The 13,843-nt window shown below is 28.7% G+C and overlaps 2 protein-coding genes across 2 annotated transcripts; one reads left to right on the forward strand and one right to left on the reverse strand.

Moving 5' to 3' along the window:
- Positions 1-4,380: 4,380 nt before the first annotated feature.
- Positions 4,381-9,904, forward strand: LOC106450097 (GDSL esterase/lipase At5g03610-like). The gene is made up of 5 exons (XM_048739965.1): positions 4,381-4,516; positions 4,624-4,827; positions 5,145-5,413; positions 9,119-9,419; positions 9,542-9,904. The coding sequence occupies exons 1-5, from the start codon at positions 4,453-4,455 to the stop codon at positions 9,730-9,732; spliced, it is 1,029 nt and encodes a 342-aa protein (XP_048595922.1). The 5' UTR covers positions 4,381-4,452; the 3' UTR covers positions 9,733-9,904.
- Positions 9,905-11,152: 1,248 nt separating this feature from the next.
- LOC106435177 lies at positions 11,153-12,550 on the reverse strand. Its single transcript, XM_013876039.3, has 6 exons — positions 12,291-12,550; positions 12,089-12,196; positions 11,876-12,006; positions 11,690-11,790; positions 11,534-11,593; positions 11,153-11,443 (listed from the first exon to the last, which is right to left on the reverse strand). Exons 1-6 carry the CDS (start codon positions 12,469-12,471, stop codon positions 11,359-11,361), a joined length of 666 nt encoding a protein of 221 aa, XP_013731493.1. The 5' UTR covers positions 12,472-12,550; the 3' UTR covers positions 11,153-11,358.
- Between the last annotated feature and the right edge of the window lie 1,293 nt (positions 12,551-13,843).

Genomic DNA, 13,843 nt, shown 5'->3' on the forward strand with positions numbered 1-13,843 from the left:
TACATTGAGAAATCTAAACGGTTGTCTCTGATACCAACTATAGCGTAACAGATAATGTAGCTTCAAATTTTTAGTCAAAAAATGCCTAAAAGAACCTACGAGTTTGAATCCGTGAGATCACCAATGGTCTAGCTGTAAATAAGAATTGAAAGCAAAGCTTCGTTTGATAAATTCAATAATAATGTGTCTCTTTGCAAAGCCTAGAGATCATTATATATAGTCATAGCCTCATAGGAAAAGTCCTAAGTCCTCATGGATTATGGCCTAACATTATATCCATAAGTCTTATTCTTAGTCTCTTAAAATAAAAGAAAAAGTTAACGTTTATCTTACATCAATAACGATAAAGGAAAAAACACCAAAACCAAAAAGGAAAGAATGATCTACGCTGCATCAGAAGACGGTTCCATGGCCGGAGAAGCTAGAATCGTGGTACTTAAAAAAGATTCAAAAAAAGTAAGTAAAATTTTTTGCCGTCGTTTCAGAGCGTCACCTTCTTTACCATAAATTGTTTTGATTTACCTTCGAATGTGCATTTTGTACATTTTAGCCAAGGTTAATAAGAGTTTTTTTTCCTAAATTCCCAAATAGACATTACTATCTCTCAAATTCAATGTTTAGCCAGTAAATTGTCTTCTTAAACTGGTTCCAACATAAATTGAAGAAAAAAATGTTTAAAGGGGGAAATCCATTTTCAGTCGGAATAGAACAATGACAAAATGAGAGAATAATTGAGTTGTGGATAACAGAAAGATATGCTGGCCATCCAAATGTTAGGTACAACAACATTTTCCATTTGTGACACGCATATATTATTTTCTTTTTGCTACAATTAGGGGATATTAAACCATTGTTGAATAATTGGGTCACGTTGACCCACTAATGACAGACATGTAATTAGAAAACATGAAAAAAAATCTATTAAATATTATGTGTATCCCCTTCTTATTATTTGAAGAATATTATTAACATTAAACCTTGCTCTTATGTGTGATTAACAAGTTTACCATTATTTAAGTGTCATCGCTAAAATCCACCTCACATCCTTTATTAACTAGTCATTTCTTGTCTACACTAATTACATGTAAAGCCATTACCAAACAATACAAGATAAGGATTATAGTATATCTTTCATTTTATGTATCTTTCTTGCGGTGAGAAGGAAAGTGGTAACATTATATTACTGCAGTGCTTGACATTTGTTTTAAAAAACAATAATATATTTATTATCAGATAGTATATATTGTAGTATGTGAACATTGTCACATATCTTATTTTCTTGATTATGAACATTGTCACCAATCTATTATAGTATGTGAACATTGTCTTATTTGATGTTTGAAACAAACATATTTTTAGTGGTTTTGTTATATAGTACATCAAAGATTCGTAAATTTTGGTTAATAGTAACCGAAACAATTTTATAAATTGTTTCATATAATTTCTCTCTTTGGAGATGAAAAAAAATTCTCTCTTTGGTACACTGATAATTGGATAAACTATTTAATAGAGGGCTTTCTTACTTTGCAAAGTTATATGATATTAACTATAAGGTAAAACCATAATATATTCCATCATGTTCATGTTTATTTAGTCAATATATAAAACTCAAATCCGGTTAAGTTTATAGTCAAATATAAATTTTAATGTTATTGCCTATATTTTATTTCTCTACATTTAATACTTTCCAAAATTTTCAAAGAGGGATCAAACAATAAGGGACTTCAGAACTTTACAATTGTGAATATATAAATACCATACTAAACTTCTAGCTACGGTATCACAACCGAGAACAATAACAGAAAATGAGTGCCAAGAATTTCATCTCCGACTTGAAACCAAAAAAGTCTATGTGTCATAATAATGGCTCATATTTTTACATGTATGTCTTCATCTGTCCATTTAATTTGGCAACTATTATTGCTAATAGATTACATTTATCCTTCTTCTATTTTAGGGATTCAGCGAAACAATAGAAAATTGTGAAAAAACTATAACATATTAGTTTACTAAGAAGACTATTACTCTTAATTATTTTATTTTCGTTTAATCATGCTAGCAAGGTACGTCGGAAATTCCAAACTGTTTGTTTTTAATTGATCTGTATATCAAAATTTACAAAATTGTGTCATATAACATGTATTATTTGTTACTATGATTTTTATTTTTTTAACTCATAATTTCTTTAATCCGTCTTGTGCTGATCATCACCTAGTCATAAATTATAAGAGAAATATCCTACGGTTTATTTCTTTTAACGAAAGTTTATTTTGTAAACCACTACAGATAGGAAAGGCTGTTTTATTAAATCCCATTGGTTGCTAAGTCTGGAGGCAAGGTTCTCACTTCTCAGATAACGCTTGTCCGCACGGAACCTGTTTCGGTACATTTTCGGGAAAGAGTTATATGGGACTAATCGTTTGTGTCACTGTTAAGCTGATGGCAGTGTACTGTGTTATGCAGTGATTCTCTCAATATTTTTGGTTCGGTTATATTGATGACATGTTGCACTATATTAAAGTGATTTAAACCATTGATATCGATAGAACCAACAAATATTTATAAACTCAATTACATTATTCTGTATATTTTACATAGATTGTCATTTTCTTACTCACACTCATTCACTTTTCACTAGGAGGGTAATTATGTGTATTATTTCAAATTTCAAAACATGGTATATGCAGATAAACAGATCAACGTTTGATATAATCTTGAAACTTAACCAACTTATATCAAGAATTTAATAAAAAATTAAAACGGTTTAAAGGGGAACCACTCTCTGCCTGCATAAAACAAACAGAAACTGAGTAAGAGAATAAGTTTATGCTGGGCATCTAAATTTGGGTAGGGCTGTATTTTCCATTAATGAGACACATGTATTAGATATTTTTCATTTGGTTTTTCTTTTTGACATATTATTTTTCTCCAATTGCTAAAGTTGAATCATTATGGTATAGCATGTATTAAATTCGCTAAATTTATAGTAAATATGGTGGTCTTGTATTGGCCATTTGGCCTATTGGGTGCTATCATGTAGCTTTGTATGGAGATTCACGAGTTAGAATTAAAAAACTAGTTTCACGCTGTCTGAAATCAAATCTTCCCCCGATACTCTCTTACAAGAAATGGTATATCTCATTACTATTCTTTTTTTTTCATCATAAAGAGACTTAATTAATACTCTAATAACCATCGGGTGACTATACGTTCATATGGACCAAATAGGATGACTGACTTCGTGCACCAGTGCAAGATTATCTGTTATTGTGTTCCGAGGTATATGTGTGAGATGGAAAGTAGAAAATCTTTTCTTCATGCGATGAATATCTTCAAAGTATGTTGCATAAACAAACCATTTTTGGTTCCAAAACCAATTTTACAAACTGAAAACAATCTATTACAAACGTAATACTAAATTGTCGAATTTTTTTAATATACTTCAGTGCCCAAATAAATGCTTTAAATTTTGCGTGTAGGGATGATGGTAGGCCTTGTATTTCTAGGTTTTGACGTTTTGTTAGTCATGGAGTTATAATTATATAAATATTTTATGAGTTAAATATTCATAGATGTGATGTAGATTTAATTCATTTTATCTTGGTAAAAAGAATAATGTGTTTATATATTAATTATTAATGTTTTGTAATCAAATATACAAATAAAACCTATAAACGTAGCTATAGATTAATGATATTGAAATACTGTAATATTAAACAGATAATATTAGTTGATATATATATATATATATATATAACTGTATTTGTTTATTGATGTCTAAATAATTATATGTGATCAAGTGCATAATATTTATTATTTATTATTTTTAATTTTATATTTAATCTAAATAACCTTTAATGAATTCTTATATCTTTAACTTACAATAATATTTTTAGTAACATGATATAAAAATTAAATTTTATATCATTAATAAATTTGTACATTTTTGCGATACCAATCTAAGTCATTAATTTGGATCAAACAATGGTCATTTAACTAGCTCCCCTTCATTTTAGTACTCTTTCTGTTTCATAATTATTTTTATTTCAAAATATTATTTGTTATTCATATTTCAACGTATTTTTTATTTTTTTGCATATTATGTGAACAGTTTTGAGCTTATATATTAAAGGATACTTTTTGAAAAGTAACAACTTTTTCAGTTTTTGTGCTTTTAACTAATACAACTTACACATAGATAATAGAGAACCTAGGGATACATATTTGGATAGGATATATAATATTATAAAGTAGGATTTTATAAATAATGAGTTAAAATTATATATATGATATATATATATATATATATATATATACTCTTTAAAATTTATTATTTTCAAATATTGTCGGGGTTATAGGTTTATAAATAAAAAAAGAGTCCACTTCAATCTCAATCATCTAAGTTTCACTCCTTCATCCCATCTCATCCACATTGTCTCTCTAAACATTAAGATGAAATCCTTAATGAAACTCTTTGCCTCGCTGTTACTGTTCGTTTTCTTTTCTCTCCTATTTGGTAAAATTTATATTAAGTTGTCAATATTGCCACTGAATCTTTAGAATCCATATGAAATAGTAGTATATTAATATAAAACTACAGTTTCTTATACATCACTTTGGCAGGAGATATCGATGTAGTTGAGAGTTCAAATCAGAATCTTCGCTTTTCCGGTCGAAATAAATTGTTTGTGTTTGGAGATTCTTATGCTGATACTGGAAACACAAAGACTACTGATAAGGGGGCATGGGCATTCCCTTACGGTATCACTTATCCGGGTAAACCCTCTGGCAGATTCTCCGACGGCCATATCTCCACAGATTTTCTAGGTACCTCTCTATTATTTAAGCTTTTTTCCTTTTGGAGCCTAAAGCTAAAGATTTATCTTCATTATCTAGTTTGTGAGGAAATTCACTTCAGCGTCGCATAAAAAACTTGTGAAAGGAAACACACCTACTTCCTCTGTTTCAAACTAAATGTCTTTTTGAGGTTTCAGAGATAACAAATTTCTATTACAGCCTCTTTACCATCTTCCCATGCATATTTATATTTTTAATGAGTTAAATATATATGTCGAATTGTTTGACTGAACACAATTTCATCAATATTCCTTGGTTGTATTGAAACACATGTTTCCTCCATACAGCCAAATTGCTAAGGATAAAGTTACCAGTGACCTACTCCAAGAAAGATGACGTGGATAAGACACGATTACAATACGGAATGAGTTTTGCGTACGGAGGAACAGGAGTGTTCGACACTCAGGTTAATTATCCTAACATGACCGGTCAGATCAATCTTTTTGAGCAACTCCTCGGCAATGTCTACTCTCCATCCGACCTTTCTTCGTCCGTCGCTCTCGTTAGTGTTGCTGGCAACGACTACCTTTATTTCCTTTCCACGCGTCCCCTTATCGTAAGAAAACACTGACGTTTAATAGTTTATTTTTCTTGAACAAAAGGTTAGCTAAATAGATTAATAAATAGTATATTAAAATAGATATTACTCTATTTATCTTATTAAAACTAGTTGATAGTCCACACCTTGTGCAGATTAATATATAAAATACCTACCAATTTTTAATTCTAATGTTTATTTTTTATAAAATTAAATTATTAAATTAGATACAAATTTTAAATTAATATCAATACTATTAAATTAGGAACATGTCCAATTGATAATAGTTGAGTCCAAGTTTAAAAATACAAGGAAGCAATATATAACTCCTTATATGCATATATAACTGCTTACTTTAAAAAATTCCGGCAGCAAGGAAACAATATATAACTGCTTATAACTGCTTACCTAAAAAACACGGGAGCAAGGAAGATACAAACAAAATTCCTATTTTGATAATAACTGTTTACTAAATTCCTATTTTTTTGGACTACGCAAATATCAACCAAAATTTTGGAAATGAATTATTATATTTTTGAGACAGTTATAACAAACACATATATTTGTTATATGAAAAATTTTAAAAACAAATTTGATCAATACCAAATAAGTTAAATGATTATGTAATCTATACATTATCCAAAAAATAAGAAGCATTTAAAATTAAGAAACTTTTACACAGACATTAAGTTTATCAATTAACAAAGCACATGATGTTAAAATAGAGTTTAACAGGTTTTAGTGGACTTCTAATAGAAATAAATATTTATATGAACTCATTTAGTTTAACAGTTTTTAAATAGGTTATTTGATTAAATTTTTTTATTAAATGTGATTTTACTTAGAGTTAATGAAGACCATATTAACTCATTTATATATATATATATAGCGTAATATATTTAAAAGTAATTTTTTCAAACATTTTTCAAAAAATTGTTCAATTTTCGATGCAAGTTAGGTTTAATATTGGTCTTCGGATATAACACTTTAAGAACCATTCAAGTATATAAGCCATGTTTAATAGAGTATGAGACTTTGATTTTCGGGTCGATTCCAAGTCGGATTTTTTTTTGTACAAATATTCTTGACAAATTATGTTATTTAACTACTAAGAAAATATAATATGTATAGTTATGCAACTTGGCATATTTAATATAATTACCAAAATTAAATTAAATTAAATTAATATTAAAAACAAATATGATTCAAAAACACAAATATAAAAATTAAATTCTTAAAAAAATAAAAACAAAAAATATATCCGTCCTTCAAAGGACGGGTCATAATCTAGTTAGAAATTAAAAAAAAATAATATTCATATTGATAGTCAGTATACTATATTATGTTTTTTCATAGTTTTTATTTATGGGATGTTGATTTTAGATAAAAAAAATTCTATAGTAATAATCAAATTAGGAAATTTATGTTTGAAATGAAACACTTATTGTATTTGTTGGACTGAAAATAAATCCAGTAGGACTGAAAGTATTATAAACAAACACAACCAATAAAACATCAATAAAGTAATAGTGTCCTTAGGTTTTAAAAGCAGTCACACAAACACAAAAATAATAAGTTATAAAACATTATCTCTGTAATCTTTTATATTATGTTTATAATTTGATGAATTTTTTTAATGTATTACAAAACATTATCTCTGTATTCTCTTAGATTATATTTATATTATGTTTATTATTTTTCAGATTGTTAATGTTGTTTAATGTTTTAGTCCTAATTTTTCATGCTTACATATACTTTTAATACTTTAGTTAATTTTTATTTTGTCGTTTATGTAATATTTACTATTTTGGTTTAAAATATATTATTTAAATAAAATTTGTGATTTTACGGATGAATTCATTATTGCATAAATTAATTTGTGATTTTGATGTTTTTTGATAAAAAAATAAAATTTAATTTATTTTTGGTTATGAATATATTTTTTAATATTAATTATATAAAATATTGTACATAAGTACAATTTATATTTTTTGATGTATTTTTAAGTGATGTTTTACCTCTGATTTTAACTTTAATATTGTAAAAATCTGTATTTATATCAATATTTTCAAAAAGTATCAGAGAAATTGACTATAATATTAGTCATTAAAAATTTAGACTAAATCTAAGATAAACGTAATTATGATATTATCTATAGATATTATTAATATCTATTTATTAAGTAAATATCCTAAATATAATAATAAGTATATATATATACTAAAATTTATTTGAAAAATAACATTATATATATCATAAATTACGTTAATATTTATTAATTATTTTAAATATCATGATAAATAAATAAATATAATTAAAATTTTATATAATGATACTAATTAAAATAATGACTTATCCTAAAATTATGGAGAAGATAAAAATTTAAATAATAATTTTAATTAAAGTAATGACATATGTATAAAATTTTAGTTTTATATTATAATATTAATTAAAATAAAGACTTATACTAAAATTGTGGAGAAGATAAAATTTTAATTTATAATTAATAACTAAACTAATGAACTATCCTAAAATTATGGAGAAGATGACAAATAAACAAATTAACTTTTAAATAATAATATAGATACATAGAAACATTATTTGAAATAATCTTGCCAATTCGTGCGATTGAAGGGCAATTTTACTGTTTGTTAATTATTCATAGGATTCTCGTTAAATATAAATAGATCGTTATTTATACATTAGATCATTACAAACAAAATTCACTATCACACATTAGATTATTATAACATTTAATTTCTTAAATAGTTGTATTAAATAGGTGTTTAGTTTATTGAATGAATGTCAGTTTACGATATGAGGTTTTAGTATTGTTAGAAATATGCTAAATTAGAAATTCACATAAAATGTTATGAAAAAAATAAAGTGCAGGATTCTTACCTATATAATTTAATTTTGTTATGGAGTAAAATTAAAACATGCTTAAGAATGTCAGTATTATTAGGAGATAATATGCTAAATTAGACATAAAATGTCTAGTTCAATTTTAGTTATACAGTAGAATCTCTATAAATTAATAATGTTGGGACTTTGAAATTTTATTAATTTATAGAGATATTAATTTACAAAAATTTCCTTATTTAGATTTCCTTATTTTAAGATATATTTATTCTAAAATAAGAAAAATATTTGATTTTAGTGTACAGATATTAATTATTATTTTTTGAAATTTGACATTTATATTAATTTTATTATATTATTTGCTGTATATAATATAAATTGCATAGAACTTAAATGTGGTTTTAGATATAATATCACTAAACCTCATCAAAAATATATCAAGTGTTAAGAAAATATAAAAATAATTCTATTGTGAATATAAAACAAACCATATAATAATAGATTCTTACTTATATAAAATATGTATACATAATAAATTATTAATTTATAATTTTAATGGGACCATATATTTATATGATTTTTTTTTAAATTATTATATTATTATTTAATCGATTTGTGTCAAATTTTGAACCGGTTCAAGTTGGGACCGGCAAAATTTATTAATTCATAAAAATTATTAATTTATCGAGTATTAATTTATGGAGGTTCTATTGTATAATTTGTTTTTGTATAACTGAGTCTTTTGAAAAAGAAAACTAGATATGCAGTCGGCATATTAATTTTGTATTGGTCTAGTATGTGCATTAAAGTGAAAAATTGTTTTCGTCCTTAAGCAAATTTTAACTCTATTGCGTTTCCCAGGCAATCCTACCATTCATCAAGCAAGTTGTGAATCAAATCGAGGTGAATTTGAGGCGAATCCACTCCTTGGGAATCAAGAAGATAGCAGTACCATCATTGCAACCGCTAGGGTACATACCCCACTTTGCAAAGGGCTCCCCATTTATCAAAGACGCTGTAAACTTTCTGGTAGGACACCACAACGACTTGTTGCACGAAGTAGTGGCCAAGCTCAATAATGAGACCAATCATTCGGCTTTTACCATCATAGAATACAACAATGCCTTCTTGACTGTCATCAATAACAAAGGAGAAATCCCAGGTGACAAAAGTTAACTACAACAATTTTTTTTGTTAATCAAGGAGTATTGTTTTAAGATTTTGATCTTTAATATATATATAAACCGTATAAAGGCTTTGTACTATCGGTTAATGGAAATGCAGATATTCTGGTGTTTGAAACCCCGTTCATAGAATGTTTTCAAATCGACGAGCATGAGTTCAAGAATTCTACCTTATGTGATGATCCTAGGTCTGCTTTCTTCTGGGATGGACTTCACCCTACCCAGGAAGGGTGGAAATCGGTTTACACGGTTTTAAGAAAAAATATTACTGCAGCTTTGACTAAAGCGTAAAACAATTTATCGAGATCGAAAATAATGAATTGTATTTGAAATTTTAAGATTTCTTCTTTCATATGTGTTTGCAAGATTTTATGTATTCTGTATTGTGTCATGTGTGGCATCTCTTGGTCTGTTGTATGAATGAATAATGACCTTGACTAATAAAATATTTAAATCTTCTTCAGTAGCTAGTCTTTCAATTCTGAATCAGATCATTGATGAATGTTCAGCTAAAGCGAATTATACTACCAAAATATTGGCAAAACACAAAAGATATTAATGAAAGTTACACAACTAATTAAAAATAAAAACCATACCTTTTAAATATAAAAACAAAAGAGATCAAAATTATGAATTAAAACTAGTACAGTATATGGTACTAAAATGTTTTTTTTGTGTGTGTGTGTGTGGAACATCACTTAGAATGTAGAATAGATTTACTACATATCGACCTAATGGACCTCAAGTTGTCGTCACGATCTCTCACAGGTTTCAGTAGAACATTGAGCGAGATCCTACGCACCATCAGATTGAATGCAAATTGGCATTGCACATTGACAATAAAGTTTTGGTAACAATCATTTTCCAAAAAAAACAAATCACTGGGTTCAGTTCAATAGGTATTTTACATTTAAATTTATTATCATAACCGTGTGAATGATAAGAGTCATAATTTAGTTTTGCAGATTTTTTCTATTGATAAACTGAACATATTACATGACGTTCTCCAGAAATGAGAATGACAATAGCAAACAACATCAAACCTTGGACAAATTAATCGTACTATTAGACTTAGTTGTCCATAAATGCTGATGGTTTTATTTATATCCATCTTACACCCCTAAAAACAAGTTAAAAAGGAACTAAAAACTAGTGGACAGTCGAGTTCTGAATTTAGTTGGTCAAAATCATTACATGAATGCAGTAGTCTCGTAATTGAGGCAACTTGAGTGTGGAGCCACTCGTTTGCTCTTTTTTTAGCAGAAAATAAAATGCAAATGGTTAAGCAAGCATACGAGAACGTATGCCTTTGTGTTTTATGTGTGGTTCTTTTTTCTTTATCCACCAATTTGCAACATTCCTTCATTATATACCAGACAAATCATTATTCGTCTCAGGAGTACAAGAAGAAAACAATCTCTGATATAGAAAAGAAAAAGTCACACAAGAACAATAATGTCTAAAGTCTAAACACACATGTTATGATCTATAAAATTTAAGATAACAAAGAAGGGTGTAAATAAATTTTAGGAATGGATGCGAGATCATACAGACTAAACTTGTTGAAGAAAAGTGACGTATTCCAAGTTGATTTTCCCGATGTTTTGCAAGCCAAAACAAGTCTAGTCCAAGCTGCAGTAGACTCAAGAAATGAGCTTAGGATAATGGCGAAGTCACTAGTAGGAGTAGCAACTGATATCAGAGACAAGGATTGGTTCGACAAGCTCAAGAAATCCGGTTTTATGATTATTTTAAACCATAAACTCAAAAGTCCTATTTTGTCATGCTCAGCATCAAGCATATGATTATTTTACATATAAACCGAGATGTCTGTCGTCTCTCCCTTTCCACAAATTGTAACAAAACGATGGTACCCCTAAACAGCCATAAAGAAGAGAAGAACAGACACACTTAATCTCAGATCTCAAGGCAGTCCTTGACACTCTTCTCAAACTTGTCAAGATAAGAGATTGCCTCCATAACTGCATCTGCAATCTTTTTTCTGAAAACAAAATTAAAGCAGTGTGCTGTTTAAGTGACATGAAAGAAAATAATTAACATGTTTAGAGAGCGTTAATGAGGAAAGACTAACCTATCAGAAGGAAGGTTCATATCAATCCCGTTCGTCAGAACGATGAGAGAACCAAAGGACCTGTGGCATAAAAGAGCGGAATCAACAGGCCAAATCATTAAGCAACAAGATATTCAAAAAAAAAAAAATTCTTGCTAATATAAATTGAAAATTTACCTAGCAAGATCATTTAGTATATTCTCTGCTTTTAGTATGACAGGGTCCTTATCATCTAGTAATGAAGCAGCATTCTTCAGAACAAGCTTGAATGTGCAAACCTGAAAAAAATCATTCATCTCCATTTAAAAAAAAAACAAACCTCCATCATCACTTGAGAGAATGAAAAGAAAACAAAACAGAAACCTCCACTCCGGTTTTAGACTGAAAATCGACAATAGAGCTTCTCTCTTTAGGAACACAATCTCTTGCAGAAGACCTTAACAGGTTCTGGAGGCTCTCCAAATCTTTGTCCGTATAATCAGATTCTCTAGTTGCTTAGTGTTACAGAAAAAATATATTAAATTAAATTAAATTTAAATAAACTCTTGGGAAGCAGATAAAGAGAGTAAATTGTACTGAGAGAGAGGTAAACAGAGCGGAGGCTTTCACGAGACGCATCAATGGGAGCTAACAAGAACCTGGACGACTTCTTCTTCTGATCTTTCAACCACTCCTTAGGTCCTGCTGCGTTAAACCCACCCACCAATGGATTAGTGTTTTGTTTTTCAAAATTCAAAGAATGTTTTAAAAACTTCGGCACAATTGTGTGTGTGTATACAGATTCCGAAGGCAAAAGCGGGATCGGTTGGAGAGAGAGAGAAGAGGAGGACAGAGGCGGAGGAGAGAGAGAGGGCGTCGCGACGTGAGAGAGTGCGTGGATGATCGGAGGTTCGAGCAGAGATTGGTGCTTGGGTTTCAGTGAAGAAAGGTCGGAGGATGGGGATAAGAAGAGCAGTCATGGCTAAAAACAATCTTCAAAGATTTCTTAACCCGCCCCCACGTGATATTTAAACGAAATGGTTTATTTCCTTTATTTTGGTTAAAACCGGTTTTGCCAAAACGCACTGAATGGTGTCTTTGTTTACAAAACATCTTTTTGATACCTATGGTCACGAGTCTCATTCCAATTTTACTAACTTTTGGATCGGGTTCAGTTTCTTTCGGCTTTGATTCGGATCAAGTTATAATGAAATTGTCCGAACTTTTTTCAAAAAAATAAACTAAAAAACTGATCAAAAATACTTAAAATATATTCTCTATGTTCCTAAATATAGGATGTTTTATAGAATTTTGATGTTTCAATATATATGATGTTTTCATTTTTTTAAGTAACTTTTACTTTATTAAAAACTGTGAATTCAATCATATTTTAATAATTTATTTTGTAATTGGTTGAATACCATTAATTTATAGTTTTCATGATACTTTCTAGAAAAAAGTTTTTTTTTTTAATATTGGATAATTATATTATTACGACTATGAGAAATATTACAAACGATTCTACAGCCGGCAATTATACCTGCCGTATGAGGATTTTCGCCTGACTGCATCAACTGAGCCGACAAAAGTAGTTTTCTTAATATGTGTGTTTCTACCTAAACATCTTATATTTATGAACGGAAAAAATATTAAATTATTCAATGAAAACTAGTCAAACTAACTAAAATAACAAATAAAAAACTACAAGAATCTTTTAAATATTCTGAAATATCTAATTTGCTTTAACTAATTACAAATATTTTTGGATCTGAGTCCGGACTTCGGTTCGGTACGGGGTGTATCTGAATCTGAAAGTACATAACTTTTAATTTCCATTAAAATGTTTTTTTTATAAATGGTTTGGAATAAATTTCAGTTTTTCGGTTTGGGTTAAGGTCAAGATTTTGGTTTAGAGTAAAAACGCCATGCATAAGCTCACCACTAGTACAACACCCTAACGGAAGCCTTATTACCAAGTAGCATCAGCTGATGATATTTTAATTTCGTAACAGATGTAATTCAACAAAATATCAGAGGAGATTATATCAAGAAACTGGTAAGTGGTGGTTGGTGCAAGTTTAAGATATTTATACTTTCTCTGTATCAATATTGTTTCTACTACAGCTAAGGCTGTGTTGGTGAGCAGATCGAGGAAGGCATATGGTGGCTGCTTAAGGTGGCTGGTGCACTCCAAATCGATCATCCTCTATTGTTGCCATGTGTTGAAGAAGTGGTTGGATTTCTCTTTGCCTTAGTTGGATTCAAGTCTAGAGTTTTGTATTCCTTCTTCATCATTGAATATAAACGACGAACAAGCTCTGCAACAAGTCGATTATGTTATTTTTATACTTT

The sequence above is a fragment of the Brassica napus genome, chromosome A9 (genome assembly GCF_020379485.1).
Source record: "Brassica napus cultivar Da-Ae chromosome A9, Da-Ae, whole genome shotgun sequence".
Lineage (NCBI taxonomy): Eukaryota > Viridiplantae > Streptophyta > Magnoliopsida > Brassicales > Brassicaceae > Brassica > Brassica napus.